This window comes from Apus apus, chromosome 24 (assembly GCF_020740795.1).
Source record: "Apus apus isolate bApuApu2 chromosome 24, bApuApu2.pri.cur, whole genome shotgun sequence".
NCBI classification, from domain to species: domain Eukaryota; kingdom Metazoa; phylum Chordata; class Aves; order Apodiformes; family Apodidae; genus Apus; species Apus apus.
In genome coordinates, this window is record NC_067305.1 from 5,464,841 (window position 1) to 5,482,207 (window position 17,367).

At 65.6% G+C, this 17,367-nt stretch overlaps 2 protein-coding genes across 2 annotated transcripts; both read left to right on the top strand.

Annotated features, from left to right (window-relative positions):
- The first annotated feature begins 61 nt into the window (after window positions 1–61).
- THOP1 (thimet oligopeptidase 1) lies at window positions 62–8,797 on the top strand. The gene is made up of 13 exons (XM_051639422.1): window positions 62–351; window positions 703–906; window positions 2,122–2,270; window positions 2,782–2,889; window positions 3,524–3,626; window positions 3,769–3,929; window positions 4,069–4,204; window positions 4,279–4,645; window positions 4,887–5,088; window positions 5,616–5,802; window positions 5,938–6,066; window positions 6,328–6,464; window positions 6,544–8,797. The coding sequence occupies exons 1-13, from the start codon at window positions 336–338 to the stop codon at window positions 6,700–6,702; spliced, it is 2,058 nt and encodes a 685-aa protein (XP_051495382.1). The 5' UTR covers window positions 62–335; the 3' UTR covers window positions 6,703–8,797.
- Window positions 8,798–10,938: 2,141 nt separating this feature from the next.
- On the top strand, window positions 10,939–15,787 carry ADAMTSL5 (ADAMTS like 5). Its single transcript, XM_051639452.1, has 12 exons — window positions 10,939–11,081; window positions 11,901–11,970; window positions 12,047–12,207; window positions 12,569–12,629; window positions 12,725–12,833; window positions 12,929–13,056; window positions 13,140–13,263; window positions 13,817–13,900; window positions 14,491–14,654; window positions 14,739–14,982; window positions 15,219–15,290; window positions 15,373–15,787. Exons 1-12 carry the CDS (start codon window positions 11,023–11,025, stop codon window positions 15,684–15,686), a joined length of 1,590 nt encoding a protein of 529 aa, XP_051495412.1. The 5' UTR covers window positions 10,939–11,022; the 3' UTR covers window positions 15,687–15,787.
- The last annotated feature ends 1,580 nt before the right edge of the window (window positions 15,788–17,367 follow it).

The window sequence follows — 17,367 nt, forward strand, 5'->3', positions numbered from 1 at the left end:
CGCTCCACGCATGCGCAGTCGGAGACCGGAAGCGCCCGCCCTGATCGGGCTTCTCTCTCTCTCTTTTTTTTGGCCCGTCCAGCGGCCGTTGCCATGGGAACCGAAGGGCCGGCCCCGGAGGGGGCTGCGCTGCCCGGCCCGTGCCCCCGGGGGGGCCGCTGAGGGCAGCGATGGGGGGGCCGAGCCCCCCGGCCCGCCTGGGGGGAGAGGGAGAGCGGCCCAGTCCTCCACGCTCCCAGCAGCCCCCGGTGCGGCCGCTCTGTCCGCCCGCCTCGGTGGTTGGGGCGCACGCTCGGGCCTGGTGAGCAGCGCGGGGCCCCCGGCCCGCTCCCGGCATGGCCCCCCCGACAGGTACCGGGGGGCTGGGGGGCGGGGAGGGGCAGGAGGAGGGGGCGGGGAGGCCCCCCCGGGCGGTGTGGGCAGCCCGGGCCCCCCCGGGCCCCCTCACCCCGGTCCCGCCCGGCCCGGGGACAGAAGCACCGGCGGGGGGGGGGGGGGGGAGGTTTCCGCGAGGGGCGGGAGGTGACGGAGGAGAAACCCTGCCCGGGAAACAACCCGGCTGCCGGGTCCCGGGCCTGTGGCGCCTGTCGGCGCGTTTGCTTTGCCGGGCCTCTCCCTGCAGCGCTTTTCTGGAGGTTCAGCCGCGCGGGTGGGTGTTCCCGGCGGCCCAGGAGGGCTGCTCCTCAGCGGGGGTCTCTGCAGGGAACGTGGTGGACACGCAGACCCCCCGGCTGCTGGCGAAGCAGCTGCGCTGGGACCTGACTGCAGAGCAGATTGAAGCCCTGGCTGCAGAGCTGACCGAGAGGACCAAGCTGGTGTACGACCGGGTGGGCTCCCAGGAGCAGGGTGAGGTGTCCTACGAGAACACCCTCAAGGCCCTGGCAGACGTGGAGGTGGAATACACAGGTAGGGACACCGGGAGCACCGGGAACACGGCCCCTCCAGGGATCACCCTGGGGCTGCTCACGTGGTGCTGGTTTTCCTGCTCTGGGCTTTCTGTCTTTCTGTCTTTCCTCCCTTGGCTCCCTCAGCAGGGTGGTGGGTTTTTCCCCCCCCAGTTCACATTCATAGGGCTCCACGTGAGTACAAAGGGCAGGGCCTGGGGCGGAAGCACGAGGCTGGAGCCAGGACGGGGGGGGGGCAGCAGGTCCCCAAGGTCGTCTCCTGCTTTGATGTGTCAGGGAGCATTGATGGGGACAGACTGTGCCTCAACAGAAATTGCTTGGATGATCTCAGGGGTCTTTTCCAGCTGCTGCTGTGAGGCAGCAGAGGAAGGTGTCTCGGTGAGTCCTGCCCGGGCAGGGCTGCCCTCTGGGGGTCGTGCCTGAAGTGAAGTGGCTGCTGCCTTCATCGGGGCTCCAGCTAATGACTTGCAGCAGGAGAGTCCCAAGTGAGGCAGCCCCCTCGTGGTGTCTGTGGGTTGTCCTCCCTGCCTGTGTGGTCTGTCTAGAGCAGAACCCCCCCCCCACACACACACCCTCTGCTTTCTACCCTCTGATTTCTCTTGCCTAAAATAAGAGGAAAAGCCTCGTGGAGCAGGGACAGCACCTTCCCTGGGAGCAGCTTCCCACTCACCTCCTGCTGGGGGGAGAGTTCTGATGCCTTCCCACCGAAATAGGCTAGTTGAGGGTTTCCAGGGATGGTGGCAGGGAATATTCTCCCAGTTTTCCCTTCCCCAGTGGAGGTTGGGCAGGGCAGGGCAGGCAGGGCAGGGCAGGGCAGGGCAGGGCAGGGCAGGGCAGGGCAGGGCAGGGCAGGGCAGGCAGGGCAGGGCAGGGCAGGGCAGGCAGGGCAGGGCAGGGCAGGGCGCGGCGGCTCTGCCGGGGCTGCAGCTCGGGCGTGTTGCTGTTGGAGTGGGCCTCTCAGGAAGGGAGCCAGGCAGCCCTGCTGCCCCCTTGTCTGCCAGCCCAGGAATCCTGTGCTTCTTGTCACTGGGATTTCATGGGCATGACATTCCTGTGAGTTTTGTGGGGAAGGTGGATGTGCTGGGAATCAGCAGGTGGATGTGCCGGGCAGGGGCCGTGAGCCTGGCTCCCAGTTAGCACCCACTCTGTGCACTCCCACTCATGAGCAGTTCTGGGACACGAAGCCATCCCTGCCATCCCTCTCCTGTGTTCCCAGTCCACAGGAACATGCTGGACTTCCCCCAGCATGTCTCTCCTTGCAAAGCCATCCGAGCTGCCAGCACCGAGGCTGACAAGAAGCTCTCTGAGTTCGACGTGGAGATGAGCATGAGGCAGGACGTGTACCAGAGGATTGTCTGGCTCCAGGTGTGTGCTCGGGGGGCTGCTCCATCCCTGGTGCAGCTGAGCAGGGCACTGAAGCCTCCTGGAATGACAGCAAATCCTTTTCCCTTGTCCCAGAACTCAGAAGTGAATGATGTCCAGTCAGGGCTGGAACTGAGTTGCTCTGCGATCATGGCAGGATGGGCCAGCTCGTAGTGAGAACTGGAGAGGTGGGGTTGGGGAGGGTTTGAGGGCTCTGCCCCCACCTTGGGGCCTTGATTACTCCGTTGGTAATATGGCAGCAGCACACCCAAACTGCCTTATGTGGGGAAGGGGCTGGAAGAGGGGGAGGAAGAGGCAGGAAGACCCTGATGACTCCTGTAACGTGGTGAGATGTTTAAAGAAATCTGGTAGAACTAATGTCCCCAGCCCAAGCCTTCCTGTGGGGTGTTTCCATCTGCTCCTGGGTCACAATAACTCCCAGCTCCCACCAGGAACCATCTCCCTGCAGCCCCTGATCCTGCAGTTCCCTGAGCTCATGGGTTTTGCTTCACAGGAGAAAGTAGAGAGTGCTTCCCTGAAGCCTGAAGCCAAGAGATACCTGGAGAGGCTGATCAAACTGGGCAAAAGAAATGGTCTCCATCTCCCCGAGGAAACACAGGAGGTGAGACCACAGGGCTTAAGGGAAGCACACATGGAGGAGGCCCCAGAGGGGTCATGGAGTAAAACTGGAAGAGGGAGATGTAGGTTGGACATGAGGAGGAAATTCTGGGCTATGTCCTGTGCCCTTTTTTCCTTTCCATGGAAGGGGAGGACATGAACAACATGGAATTGACTCTGCAGGTTGGGGAGCTCCTGAGAGGCTGAGATTATGGGGGTGCTGGAAGTGGCAGCAGTTGGGGGGTGCCCCCCTGGGGGTCAGGGTGGGCTGGGGCTGAGCTCCTTGGAGTTCTCTTGTGCCAGCGCATGGAACTCAGGGTTGGCTTGAAAACAGAAGAGAAGGTGAGATGAAAGACAGGCAGAGGAGGTTGCTGCTTGAACACCTGCAGCTCCCCAGCTCTGGCAGGAGGGGCTGTGACCTTGCTGAGGTGGCTGCTTCCCCACCAGGTGTGATCAGAGGCCTCTTCTGGGCCCGGAGCTCAGCCTTGTCTGCAATTAATTCTGCAACGTTGTGGCTGAATAAAAGCCAAGTGAGAGCACAGGGCAGCTGGGCAGGCAGCAGGCAGGCAGGGAGCAGCAGGGAGCCCTGCTCTGTGCCTTCTCCTGGGGCCTGACTCTTCTCTATTCATATTTTGAAGAAAATCAAAGATATTAAGAAGAAGCTGAGTGTCCTTTGCATCGACTTCAACAAGAACCTCAACGAAGACACCACTTACTTGCCCTTTTCAAAGGAGGAACTAGGTATGGGGTGATGGGGCTTCTTTCTCTGCTGGTGTGGCCCTGAGTGCCTGGATTCCTCTGGCCAAGGAGCAGGAGCCTGTTCCTGGGCTGGTCTTTCTGGAGAGGCCTGGGCTCTCCGTTATTCCTGTCGCTCTTTTCCCAGGGGGGCTCCCTGAGGACTTCCTGAACTCCCTGGAGAAGACAGAGGATGGCAAGCTGAAAGTCACCTTGAAATACCCACACTATTTCCCTCTCCTGAAGAAGTGCTACGTCCCTGAGACGAGGAGGAAGGTGGAGGAGATGTTCAACTCCAGGTGCAAAGAGGTAGGAGGGCCTCACTGCCCACCAGCAGGGTCAGCCATCCCCTCCCTCTGGGGTCTGTATTCCTGCCCACCCTGGGCCTCCTGCTTCCTTTCTCACCTGCTTACCCTGCTTCCCTCCCTGCCTGGTCTCCACCGTGCAGGAGAACTGCCTGATCCTCAAGGAGCTGGTGGACCTGCGTGCTCAGAAGGCTGATCTCCTGGGCTTCCCCACACACGCCGACTTCGTGCTGGAGATGAACATGGCAAAGAACAGCAGGACGGTGGCGACTTTCCTGGGTAGGGCTGGAGGGAGGAGCTGGGGGTGCTGGTCCCAGCCCCTGCACTCACCCTCCCTGCCTCGCTTTTCCTAGACGAGCTGGCCCAGAAGCTGAAACCCCTCGGGGAGAAGGAACGAGCTGTGATCCTGGACCTGAAGAAGAAGGAGTGCGAGAAGCGGGGCCTGGAGTTCGACAACCGCATCAACGCCTGGGACATGCGCTACTACATGAACCAGGTGGAGGAGACCAAGTACAGCGTGGACCAGAACTTGCTGAAGGAGTACTTCCCCATGCAGGTGGTCACCACCGGTCTGCTGGCCATCTACCAGGAGCTGCTGGGGCTCACCTTCCACCTGGAGGAGAAGGCTCAGGTGTGGCACGAGGACGTCCAGCTCTACACGGTGAAGGACGCCTCCTCTGGGGAGACCATTGGCAAGTTCTACCTGGACCTGTACCCACGGTGAGGCCTTGGGAGAGGGAGGAGGAGGAGGAGGAGAACGAGGGCTCGGGGAGGGGGGACAGATCTGCCAGACTTGCCACAGGTCCTGGGGCAGAGGAGAAGCTGTCCCACTCCTGGATGCGTGGCCACGGGAGCGGGGTGGCTCCAGCAGGGCTGTCCCACTGAGGGTCAGCAGGACTGTGGGGGCTCATGTCTGGCTGTGGGGGAGGATCCATGTCACAGCCTCCCCTTCCTGGCCCAGGGAAGGGAAGTACGGGCACGCCGCCTGCTTCGGCCTGCAGCCCGGCTGCCTCCTGCCCGACGCCAGCCGGCAGATCTCCGTGGCTGCCATGGTGGCCAATTTCACCAAGCCCACACCAGATGCCCCTTCCCTGCTCCAGCACGACGAGGTGGAGACCTACTTCCATGAGTTTGGACACGTCATGCACCAGCTCTGCTCTCAGGTGAGGCTGGGTTGGTAGAGTGCTGGTTTGGTTCCTTTCCCCTCTCACGCTTCCCTGGGGGGTTAAATGACACCCAACCATGGAGATGATCCTTGGGCTGGAGCAGCTCTGCTCTGGGGACAGGCTGGGAGAGTTGGGGTGTTCAGCCTGGAGAAGAGAAGGCTCCAGGGAGACCTTAGAGCACCTTCCAGTGCCTGAAGGGGCTCCAGGAAAGCTGGGGAGGGACTTGGGACAAGGGCAGGGAGGGAGAGGACAAGGGGGGATGGATTAAAACTGGAAGAGGGAGGTTGAGGTGAGACATGAGGAGGGAATTCTTTGCTGTGAGGGTGGTGAGACCCTGGCCCAGGTTGCCCAGGGAAGCTGTGGCTGCCCCATCCCTGGCAGTGTTGAAGGGCAGGTTGGATGGGGCTTGGAGCAGCCTGGGCTGGTGGGAGGTGTCCCTGCCCATGCAGGGGGGCTGGATCTAGATGATTTTTAAGCTTCCTTCCAACCCAAACCATTCCATGATGCTCTGATGATGATCCTAGGCTGAGTTTGCCATGTTCAGTGGGACACACGTGGAGCGGGACTTCGTTGAGGCGCCGTCACAGATGCTGGAGAACTGGGTGTGGGAGAAGGAGCCGCTGCTCCGCATGTCCCAGCACTACAAGACCGGCAGCCCCATCCCGGACGAGCTGCTGGAGAAGCTCATTAAATCCCGTCAGGCCAACACGGGTGGGTCCCTGCAGAGGGAAAGAGGGGCTGGAGGCGCCAAGGACTGCGTGGTGTCCCCAGAAAGGGAGAGAGGGGACCCTTGGGGACCTGGCTGGGTCAGGAGCTCAGTGTGCTGCCTCCTCCTCCCACAAACAGGGCTCTTCAACCTGCGTCAGATCGTCCTGGCCAAGGTGGACCAGGCCCTGCACACCCAGACCAAGGCAGACCCCGTGGAGGTGTTTGCCAAGCTGTGTGAGGAGGTGCTGGGTGTTCCTGCCACCCCAGGTACGGGCCTGCATGGGCCTCAGCATTCTCTTCTCAAGGCTGAGGCTTTAAAGGGGACAGTTCCTGCTGGGTCCAGGAAAAAGCAGAGCTGAAACCATGCAAAAAATAACTGGGAAGTTCTTCCCTGTCTGCCCCGGGGTTGGGAACAAGCTGACCCAACCCCTGCTCTGACACATTCCCAGCACGGGGGGGGTTTTCTGCACCGAGAGCGGTTCCAGGAGCTGTTCCTGTTAATGCCCCTTCCCCTTCTTTGCCCCCAAGGAACAAACATGCCTGCTACCTTTGGCCACTTGGCTGGTGGCTACGATGCCCAGTACTATGGCTACCTCTGGAGCGAGGTGTTCTCCATGGACATGTTCCACACACGCTTCAAGCAGGAGGGGATCATGAACTGCAAGGTAGGGAAGACAGCGGGAACCGGCGGGGACGGGAGGAAAGCGGGGGTCCCACCCCTACCCTGCATCTCTCTCCTGGCAGGTGGGCATGGACTACAGGAATTGCATCCTGCATCCTGGTGGTTCCCTGGATGCTTCTGACATGTTGAGGAAGTTCCTGGGCCGCGAGCCCAAGCAGGAAGCCTTCCTGGCCAGCAAGGGACTGAAGGTGGAGAGCAACTCGCTGCCTTCAGCCTGCTGAGAAGCTGCTGCAGCCCCTCCAAGTCCAGCCAGCCCCACTGCCTGCTCACCAGTCCTCTCAGGCCACACAATTCCCAGGACTCCTGTCACCAAACGTAGCCTGGGCCAGCCCCTGCCTGGAGCTCTTCCTCCAGGATCCTGCTCCGAGCTCACCCTGGGCTTTGGGGAGCTGGGTTCAGCCCTGGTCCAGGGCTCTGAGGTGACAGCTCTGCACAGGGGAGGAATTGTCACCCCCCCAGGGAGATGGGGCTGATGTAGCCCACACCAATTGGCTGAACTTCGAACGTGATCACTGCACCAGGGTGAGATTCAGCCTCGTTGATCACCAGGGAGGAGGGTGAAAGGAGTTCCCAAACTTGAATCATGGTTTTAAAATCCCTTGTTTTTAATGAAGCTCCCACTGGGCCGGGCTTGTTTTGTGCCCTGCGGTGCAGAAGTGGCCTGAGCAGCTGGTTGGGTCATGGCCTCCCTGTCTTTGGGCAGCTGGTGGCTGTGGAATAAAGATGGGGAGATCCCAGAGCATAAAACCCCATGGCATTTCCTGGAATGTCCTGCCCTCAGCCCTTCCTGGGAGGGGGACAGAGGTGGCTGGGACAGCTCTTCCCAGAGCAGGGGTTCTGGGCAGTGTGGCTGTGTCCCTGCCCACTGTCCTCGGGGGGGTTGTACCTTCCCCAGGGCTGGATTGGAGCCCCTGGACCATCCTGGGGCAGCTGCTGCCTTCTGGGCTGGGGTCGTGGCAGGGGAGGGGGTGTTGCTATTGCTGTCCTTGCTAAGCCAGGGTGGGACAGGGGAGGGCTGTGGAAAAAAAAAAAGCAGCAAACCCAAAGCAACGCAGCTTCAAACAGCCCAGAGGCCGGGGATAAAAATACCAGGTGGGCTTGGTGCCAGGCCTGGAGCAGCTTGGGTGGGGCAGGGAGCCCTTTGCCCGGCCTTGGGAGAGCCAGGCTGTGCCACCAGCTGTGCCCTTGTCCCCAGGAGCCCTACAAGTGGTGCCCATGGGACACAGTGTGCTGTTCCTCCCAGTGGGCAGGGGGGCAGCTCTGGGGGGCAGTGACCCCCAGGGCCAAAGGCCCATTCTGGGTTTTGCTCCCATAGGAACCAGGTGGGAGCTGGGAAGTGGTTTGAGCAGTGAGGGAGTGGGGGAGAGAGGGACAGGCTGCCCCCCTGGCTGGCAGAGGAGACCCCAGGGCCTCGGAGGGGAGCCAGGAGCTCCCTCTGGTGTGAGGGGTTCATGGTGAGGGGCTCCTGGGGGCTGTTGTGCTGTCCTGGTGTCCCAGCCCTGTGGCTCCGTGTGACGCTGTTGGGGGTGGTGGGACAGGTCCCTGTGGCTCTGTCCCCTCGGTCTGAGCACATGGAGGGGCCCAGGGAGGGCCCTGGTGCCTGTGCTCATCCCCACCATCCCGGCCTCCCCCTGGGCTCTTCACTTCTCTCCTCCAGGCTGCTCCACCACAGTGGCTCTGGCTTCCTTCCCCACAGACAAGCGTTGGGAGAGGGGTCATCCCAAGTGCAGGCAAAGTCCTTGCTGTCACCTCCCTCCCCCAGGCCCCCCTGGTGACACAGGAAGGCTGGTGACACCTTCCCTGGCCTATTCCCTCTTGTGCTGACATGTGGATGGGTCTGTAAGCAGCCAAGTGGCTCCTTGGTGCTTGCTGGAGCCACCTTGTCCTTGTCCCCTGCTCTGTTTTAGGCATAGTGAGTGTTGGTGCTCTCGACTTTTCTGAGTTGTCAGGGTTTTCTTTCAGACCTCTCAAGGGAGAGAACTGAACAGGGAACTGTCTGCTGTCCCTGCTCCTTCCCAGGCCACACTTAAGTGTTCCTCCTTCCCCATGCAGCAGTGATCCTTGGGAGTGACCCCGGCCTCCTCGGAGCTGCCCCTGTGTCCCCCCCCCTCCGTGTCCCATCCCATGCTGGTGGGGAAGAAGCTGTTGGTGTGTTGTTTGTTTTTTCCAAATTTAGGTTTTATTTTCCTTCTTAACCTTTTTTAAGTGCAACCCAGTGTGCGTGTGTGCAGTTCCTCACGGTCACATCCCTCCCTGCTTGGGTCAGTGACTGATCTTAGGCGGTTCCTTGTACTAATAAAGGTTTTTCCTACAGGATGTTTGTGTGGCTCGAGGAAGATTCTCCTTGGTGGCCGTGCCAGGACTCACCCCCCCCAGGGGACCTGCCGGGCCGGGGCAGTGAGTCCTGGCACGGCCACCCCCCTCACCAGCACCACAGCCCCCTGCACAGCACAGCCTGTCCCACGAAGACGGGCGCGGCGCGGCAGGCGCGGGGCGGCAGCGTGTGCGGCGTGAATCCCTGGGGAGCGCGAGGCCGTCACCCCCTGGACCCCCAGAGTCGCTTGGGCTGTGCCCCCCACCCCCACCAGCCCCCCCACCTGTGTGAAGAAGCCGTGCTCCAGCACGTCCTGCAGGCTGGGCCGTGCGCCGGGCTCGGGGGCCAGCAGCCCAGCCATGAGAGACTGGGCCGGGGGTGAGAGGTGGGGGGACGGTGGGTACCCCCCTGCCCGGATGCGCCGGTACAGCTCCTGCCGGGGGGCTGCCTCAAACGGGGGGCTGCCTGTCAGCACCGTGTACCTGGGGGGGGGTCCAGCTGCTCAGTGGGGTCGAGAGCCCCCCTACCTGCCCGCCAGGTCCCCACTTACATGGCACAGCCCAGGGCCCAGATGTCTGAGGGCACCCCGTGTCCCTTGCGATCCAGCACCTCTGGGGCCAGGTAGCTGGGGGTCCCGCAGAGTGCCCTGGGGAGATGGGGCAGGTGAGCCCCAGCTCAGCAGAGCCCCCCAGCCTGGTAGGCCCCCCCCCCCAAGCCTGGCAGAGCCCCCCAGCACCTCTGCAGCCCCGCTCACCCCCAGCGCCGGCCGCCTGGTGCCTCCTGCCGCGCCAGCCCCAGGTCCCCGATCTTCACCTGCATCTCCTCTGTCAGCAAGAAGTTGCCTGGGGAGGAGGAGGATGAGCCCGAGCAGAGCGGGTGTGGATCATGGTCCTGGCTTACCACCCCACCCCCGCCACCCCACCGCCCCGTCCCACCGCCCCACGCCCCGGCTCTGCCCCACACACTCAGCTTGAGGTCCCGGTGGACGATGCCCTCCCCGTGCAGGTAGCGCAGCCCCGAGATGATCTGCCGCAGGTAGTACCGCACCTCGGGCTCCCGCAGCCGCCCCCGGGCCCGCAGGACGTCGGCGAGGGACTGGGGACGGAGCGAGGTGCCAGCTCGGGGCCTGGCGAAGCCCTGGCCCGGGGATGCCCCGTCTGGGGGTGCCAGCCCCCACTCACCCCCCGGCTGCAGTGCTCCAGCAGCAGGTAGACGTGGCTGCGGTCGGTGAAGTGCCCGTGGAAACGGACGATGTGCCGGTGCCGCAGGCGGCCGTGCAGCTCCTGCTCCCGCTCCACCTGTATCCAGCAGCCCCCCCGGGAACCCCATGGATCCAGAGAGAGCCCCCCCAGCCCCCCCAGCAGGCAGCCTCGGGGCTGGGGAACCCACCCCCTGACCTGGGAAGGAGGGAGAAGGGGCAAAGGCAAGGCTGGGGAACTCGGTGGGGTCTGGGCATTGTCCCCCCTGGACTCACCCTCTCCTTGATGCCCACCACGGCCAGCTGGGTTTGTGGGATGACCTTGGCCGCATAGACCCTGCCACTGGCCACCTCTGTCACCTGGTAGCAGCGCCCGAAGGTCCCCTGTGAGGACAATCCCATGGGAATGAGCATCCTGGCTGACAGTGTCCCAGGTTTGGGGGTGAAGGGGGGGGAAATTTACCTCTCCCAGGAGCTGCCCCCGCTTGTAGAGCATCCCCCTGCCCGTGTCCTCCAGGTACCAGGGGACCTCATCCCCTGCGAACTCCTGAGCCATCCTGGGGGACATCTCAAGGGACCCCCCGCACTGTAACCCCTTCAGCACCGGGCTGGGGAGGGGCAAGGGTGCTGGGTGCGAGGTGCACAACCCCAGGGGGGCAGGTCAAGCTCTTTTATCCCTGCTTCGGGGGCTGGGGAGGGGTCCCCAGGAGGCGCAGGTGCTGCTGAGCCACATCTGCACCCCCTGGGAACCCCCCAGCCTCCCTCAGCAAACGAAGCTCCGGGCCCCGAAGGGTTAACGGGCGGCCGGGGAGGGCTGGGCGCACCTTTGGGGCTGGATATTAATAACGCGGCGGGGAGGGACGGGAGGCGAGCGGGGGGGGTGTGTGTGGAGGGTGTGTAAAAACCTCGCCCGGCCCCCCCGGAGCTGCGCAGGCGATGCTCGGTCGTCCCGGGTCCCCCCTCCCCGCCGCAACCGCCGGGACACCGGAGCGGGATTAAACCCCCGGGACCCCCCGGATAAGGGGCGGTATGGCCGGGGGGGGGCGGCGGGGAGACTCGGGCCCCCGCGGGGGACTCCAAGGTGCCAGGTAAGGTCCCGATTTCTGCTTAATTCCCCCCTGCGGACCCCTCCTTTCCTCCTGCCCGGGGCTGGCTCCGTTCCCGTGGGGAAACTGAGGCAGGCGTAGTCCCTCGGCCACCAGCGGGGTCTGGCCATGACTCAACCCTCGCTGGGCTCCGGAGCCTCCCTCTCAGCGCGAGGACATCGCGACCACCACCCCTTTTGCCTTGCCGGGGCGGGGGGGGGACTCAGGCGTCCGGGGCTGCGGGCGACCCCCGGTCCCGGTGGGAGGGGAGCGGCGGCAGGAAACCAGCCCGGCCGGGGGATTCCCCGACACGGGACTGGGACCCCGGCACCCCCGGCACCCTCCAGCGCGCCCCTGCGCACCCCGGTACCCCTCAGCACCCCCGGGCTGGGGGGGTCCGGGGTGCTCCAGGCTCAGGCTCTTTAGGACCAGACTGGGGGGGGAATATTCCCCTCTGCCCCCCACCCTGCTCTCCCCACGGCGGGGCCGGATCCGGATCGTGGGGCGCAGCGGAGCCCCGGCCGCGCCGCGCAGGTCTGGTCCTGCCCCGGCAGGCAGCGAGCCCGGCTCGGCTTCCGCCGCGGGGCCCTGGGCGCGGCGGTGCCGGTGCCGTCGCCTGTGCCTGGAGCCACATGGGCACATGTGCGGGACACGGCGTCGCCAGCGCGGCTGGTCCCGCCCGGGGCACCCAATCCCACCCCTCCGGGGCTGGTGCCATCGGCACGGACCGTCCTGCTGCTTCTCAGCTTGTCCCCATGGGGTGCGCGGCTGGTGGCACCGGTGCTGGGGCCCCGTGGGGCTCAGGGCTCTCTGCTCCCGCAGGTGCTGGTGGCCGTGGCAGCTGCTCCTCCTGGCCTGGCTCAGCCTGGGCTGCGGTGCTGGCACCGAGGAGGTGAGGGGTTTGGAGTGTGTGGTGGCACCCGCATCCAGCCTGGCTCTGGCACTCACCACCACCTTCTTCCACGCAGGGCCCAGCCCTGGGGACACGAGTGTGGGTCCCCGAGCCCCCAGCCCCTGCTCGGCCCCGTCGGCAGCCAGCCCGGGGGGCCTGGGGGCTCTGGGGACCCTGGAGCTCCTGCTCCAGCTCCTGCGGGGACGGCGTCGCCCTCCGCACCCGGAGGTGCCTGCGGTGAGTGGGGGATCCCCCTGGGGCGTCCCCACACCCTCTGCAGCACCCCAGTCCTGCTCTGCCACCGCCGCTGCATGTGTCCCTGTCACCACGTTCTGCCCTGGCCACATTTCAGCTGGATTTGGGCAGGGGAGGGGCTGGGGGAGCCAGACCAGCCGTCTCTGTCCTGGAGTGCAGCTCCGGCAGGATGCGGCTCCGTGTGGGACATTCATGGGGGTCCCTGGGGGTCCATCACTCCCAGCCTGGCCACAGCTGGTGTTCCAGCCCTAGGGATAGGGAGAGCACTCGTGGGAGACACGGGTGCAGGCAGGGATGCAGGGGGCCCTGCCCCGGCCTCGCTGTGCTGATGCTGTGGCTGCAGGTCAGCAGAGGAGGAGCCGTGCACGGGCGACCCGCGGCAGTACCGGCTTTGCCAGCTCCAGGTGAGCGTGCAAGGCTCCATCCCCCTGCTCCCCATCCCATGGGACTCCATCTCCCCAGTCCCCATCCCACAGGGTCCCATCCTGCCCCTCCGCAGGGCTGTCCCGCCGGCTCAGTGCCCTTCCGTGCCATGCAGTGCTCCCTCTACGACAACAAGCCCGTCCTGGGCACGCCGGCCCGGTACCGCTGGGTGCCCTTCCATGGAGGTGAGTCCCAGGGTGGTGGGTGGCATCACTGGGCTGACCAGGGGCCACGGCTGCCACCGGTGTCACCCCTGTCCTTTCCCACCTGCCTCCTGCAGCCCCCAATGTCTGTGACCTCAACTGCCTGGCTGTGGGGCACAACTTCTACTACACCTTCGGCCGGGTGCTGGACGGCACCCGCTGCGGCCCCGACTCCCCAGACCTCTGCATCAGTGGGCGCTGCCTGGTGGGTGCACGCCGGGCCAGGACACCCTGGGACCCCCCGGGACCCTCAGCTCTGACCTGAGGCTGCATCTGGGCTCCCCACAGAGCGTGGGCTGTGACGGGATCCTGGGCTCGGGCGCTCGGGCCGACGCCTGCGGCCAGTGCGGGGTTGGCCACGACTCGTGTCTCTTCGTGCACCGGCTGTTCCAGGGCACGGACCCCTCCTCCGGTGAATGAACCATTGCCCCGGCCCCCTCCATGGGTGAATGCTTTGGCTCTTGGCTCCCCTGTCCTCCCATCCCCCTTCTGTGTCCCCATGGCATCGCCTGGGTCCCCTGTTCCCCATATCCTGTCTCCATCTGCCCCGTTGCCGCTGGATCATCATCCCTGATCCCTTCCTGTCCCCAACACGTGGGGACAGGGACACTGGCCTGGGAGCAGCCCCTCACTGGGGTGATTTTGCCTCGTTACAGAGCATGTTGCTTCTTTGGGGGCTGGGGGAGGATCTCTGGGGCACCCCTGTGCTCCACAGAGTCCCCAAGGGTTTTCAGGGACCCCTGGGAGCACCCAAGGTCTGTGTCCTTGTGGTGCCCTGGCCAGGCTGTGGGGACAATGATCCCCATGAGGGCAGACATCCCTGGATGGCACCTGGTGCCATGGGACGGGGCTGGGGCTGCCCCAGACTCTGTGCCCGGTGCCCTCCTGCCCCAGCCTGTCCCCCTGTCCCTGGGCTGCCCCTCGGGCCATGCCCCAGCTTTGCCCTGACTGTTCCTCCCCCTTAGGTTACTTTGGATACATGAATGTGACCAAGATCCCAGCTGGGGCCACCCACATCAAGGTGACAGACAAGAGCCGCAACTACCTTGGTAGGATGTGTCCTATTTCCCTTCCAGTCAGTCCCAGTCCCTCCCAGTCGGTCCTGGTCGGTGCCACCCATGGGTGCAGGCAGGGCCGGGCAGGAGTGGCTGTGCCAGGCTGTGCCATGCTGTGCCATGTCATGCTGTCCCACACTGGATGCCCTCTCAGACGCTGTTCTGAGCACCCCAGGTTCAGTGACCTCACTGGTGCTCACGGCACTTTTCCAGAAGCCACAGCCACGGGTTTTGGGAAGGACTGAGCTGGAGCAGGGCCAGACCTGGGACCCCTGTCCCCAGACCCCCTTGTGCCCCTCGCGGTGCAGCCAGGGCCCCGTCCCCTGCCGGGACCAGGGCTGGGGCGCTCGGGCAGTTTTGCAGACCAGGGTTTGGCTCCGGCTTGGGATGGACGCCAAGTGCTTACAGGAAAGCAGATTTCTCTCGAGCCCCAACCGCGGCTCTCCCAGCCCACGCTGCCCTCCCCGCTCGGGGAGAGGCCTCCGAGGGGGACTCAGGCGTCCGGGCTGCCCCCGCGCCCCCAGCCCAGCCCGGTGCGGGGGTCCCGGTGCGGTGCTCGGCCCCGGACCCGCTCCCTCCCGCAGCCCTGATGACCAGCGACGGGCGCTACGTGCTCAACGGGGACTGGTCCATCGCCTGGCCGGGACCGTACGAGGCGGCCGGCACCAGGCTGCGCTACGCCCGGACCCCCGATGGCACCGAGAGCCTGGAGGCACCCGGGCCCACCGACCAGGATCTGCACCTGATGGTGAGGGCCGGGGGGGCGTGGGGAGGGGGGGCAGCCGGCCCCCGGGCCCCATCCCTCCCCTCAGCGCTGCCCCTGCCCGCCCAGGTCCTGCTGCAGGAGCCCAACCCCGGCATCGAGTACGAGTTCTGGCTGCCCCGGGGGCACCCCCAGCCCGGCCGTGGTGACACCAGCCCCCTGCGGCAGCCCCAGCCCCGGGGCGCCGGTAGCCCCCCGCCCCAGGAGCCCCTGGTCACCCCGGCCCCTGCGGTGCTGTCCCTGGCCAGGGGCTTTGCCACGGAACCGCCACCGAGAAGCCCCCCCGGCCAGAGCGGGGCTGGGGCTGCCACAGGTGCCTGCTCCCCCGCGGGGGTCCCCGCAGCCCCTCGCACCCCTCAGCTCTCTGCTGTGGGGAAAGTCCTGGAGAGAGCCCTGGGTGTTCTCCATGAGATGGAGACACTAATAAAGGGCCATGGGAGCCTGGGGTGTTCTATGGGGCCCGTAATGCCCCCTCCCGCCAGCACAGGAGGGGGTTTTGGGGTTGCCGTGTCGCCTCTCCCCCCTAAGCTGCTGCCGTTCCCCCCGCAGGGCGCTGCGGGAGGTGCCGCCCGGCCAAGGGACGATCCCAGCGGATCCGGCACTTCTGCCAGAGCGACTTTGGTGAGCGCCGGGGCCGGGAAGGGGCTCGGGGCGATGCTGGGGGACATGCCCAGCTCAGGGTGCCCCCATACCGGCCCCAAAGTCTTCCAGGGTCGGATCCTAGCGCAGCGCTTGGTGGGGCAGGAGACGCGCTACGAGGTGGAGGTGCAAACGCCGTTTCGGCGCCGCTTCCCGCTGGTGTCCCGGGAATACCTGTGGGTGCCCAACACCTGCGGCTGCCCCCCGCTCCGGGTGGGCCACCGGTACCTGCTGATGGCGCAGAGACACGTCAACCACGAGCACACGCTGAACCGCATCCTGCTGCGGGACGGCGGCTACGCCCGGCCCTGGACCCCCCGGGAGGAGCGGCTGGTGCGGGAGGCAGCCCAGCATTGCCCCCAGCCCCGGCCTCCCTGAGCCCCCCCGCTCCATCGCCTGGGGAGGGGGCGGCCGGCGGGTCCCAGGGGCTGGGAACGCTCCTGCTGAGCCCTTTCCATGGTGGTGGAGGGCGCTGGGGACCCTCCCGTCCTGCCCTCTGCCCGTGCCGGGCATCTTGCCGTCCTGGGGGGTCGACTTGGCTGGGGGGGTGGGAGGAGGAGAGTGGTAATTTATTATAATTTTTTTGCAGAAAATTAATAAACTCATTTATCGCCTCTCTCGCCGCGTGCCCCTTCCTGGCTGGAGCCGGACCAGGGGGTCCTTTATCCCCCCCGCGGTGCCCAGGCAGGGGGTCCCTTCCCGTGTCCCCATGCTGAGCCCCCCGAGCAGCCTGTCCCTGTCCCCGAGGTGGCCCCGCGCCAGGCGCTGCCTTCCGAGGTCGGGGACCCGCCGCTTATCTCCCTTCCGGCGGCGGCGAGTGGGTCCCTGTCTGTGCCAGAGCCCCCCCCGCCCGTACCGCCGCCGGGGGGCCCGCACGGGGACAGGACCTGCCGGGGATGCTGCGGGGACCGTCACCCCGGGAGCGCTGGGCACCCCCGGGGGGTCCCACAACCACCCAGGCGTGGGTTTGGAGCCGGGGCAGAGCTGAGGTCTCCCAGCTCGTGTCACTGGTGGCTGTGACCAAACTGGGCGCGGGGCAGGGGCTGCAGCTGGAGGGCAGTGGGGGTGCGTGTCCTGGGGTACCCCCTGACCGGGAGGATCTTTAGCATAACAAGCAATTAATCACCAGGAGCCAGATTAATCACCCAGCTCTGCACTGGGCTCCCAGCTGGTCCCACTAACGCCTGGGTGGGGGCACCGCGGGGTGATTAAGGCTGGGAAGGTGCCTCCACCGTATAAAAGTGTCCCCTCCCACCCCTCGGCTGGTTTGGGGCTCCTTGGGGGGTTTGTCTCTGGGCGGGTCTGTCTGTCCTTGGGCAGGGAGGGGTCTGCAGGCTGCCCTGCTCTCTGGGGGTCCCCAGGCAGCACCTCTGGCTGTTCTGTGGCCAGTGATGCCCGGCAGCCCCAGGGCTGGGACTCTGCTCTGTCACCTCCTGCCATCCCGTCCTTGGGGTGTCCCTGTCGGGCTGTCCCAGCCATGGCAGGTTTGGGGACTGTCACCCCACGGGCAAAGAGACCCCGCAGGGAGAGCAGCGGGGACCGGGGGCTCTCGGCCACCAAGGCTGGGGGTCGCCGACGGGCCAAGAGCCGCCCGAGGGAGGGGAACCGTGGGGAGTGTTGCCCACTGGGGGGCAGGGACCCCTGGGAGCGTGTCCCGTGTCCCCCCTCGGTGCCAAGAACCGCCGGGAGGGGCCGGCTGGCCAAGCTGCGCCTGGAGGGGGAGCATCGCCGGCCGGTGTCTGCTCCCCCCTGCCCTGGGGCGAGGGGTGAGTGTCCCCACCCCCCGGGGCAATCCCTGTCGGGGGGTCACCCCAGGCTGTGCTGATAGGACCCCTCTGTCCCACAGAGCCTGTGACGCCCTCATTGCCCCCTTGCTATAAGGGCACCTACTTCTCGGGGCTCCCCGTGGATGAGTGCCAGGACCCTCCTGTCCCCAGCCTGTGAGTATGTGGGTGGGGGTCCCCACAGCCGCTCCCCCGGCCCTGTGGTACCACCGACCCTCTGCCTCCCTCTGGCCAGGCTGGTCCCTGCAACCCCAGTGCCTGGGGGGGATGGTCCC

Excerpts from the sequence above, each read along its gene's own strand:
- THOP1 (XM_051639422.1), top strand. Across the intron at positions 3,627-3,768 it reads CTTTTCAAAGGAGGAACTAG|GGGGGCTCCCTGAGGACTTC; the intron begins GTATGGGGTGAT and ends CTCTTTTCCCAG. Across the intron at positions 6,465-6,543 it reads AGGGGATCATGAACTGCAAG|GTGGGCATGGACTACAGGAA; the intron begins GTAGGGAAGACA and ends CTCTCCTGGCAG.
- ADAMTSL5 (XM_051639452.1), top strand. The coding sequence starts at position 11,023 with ATGGCCGGGGGGGGGCGGCGGGGAGACTCGGGCCCCCGCGGGGGACTC. Across the intron at positions 11,971-12,046 it reads GCGGTGCTGGCACCGAGGAG|GGCCCAGCCCTGGGGACACG; the intron begins GTGAGGGGTTTG and ends TCTTCCACGCAG. Across the intron at positions 13,264-13,816 it reads GGGCACGGACCCCTCCTCCG|GTTACTTTGGATACATGAAT; the intron begins GTGAATGAACCA and ends CCTCCCCCTTAG.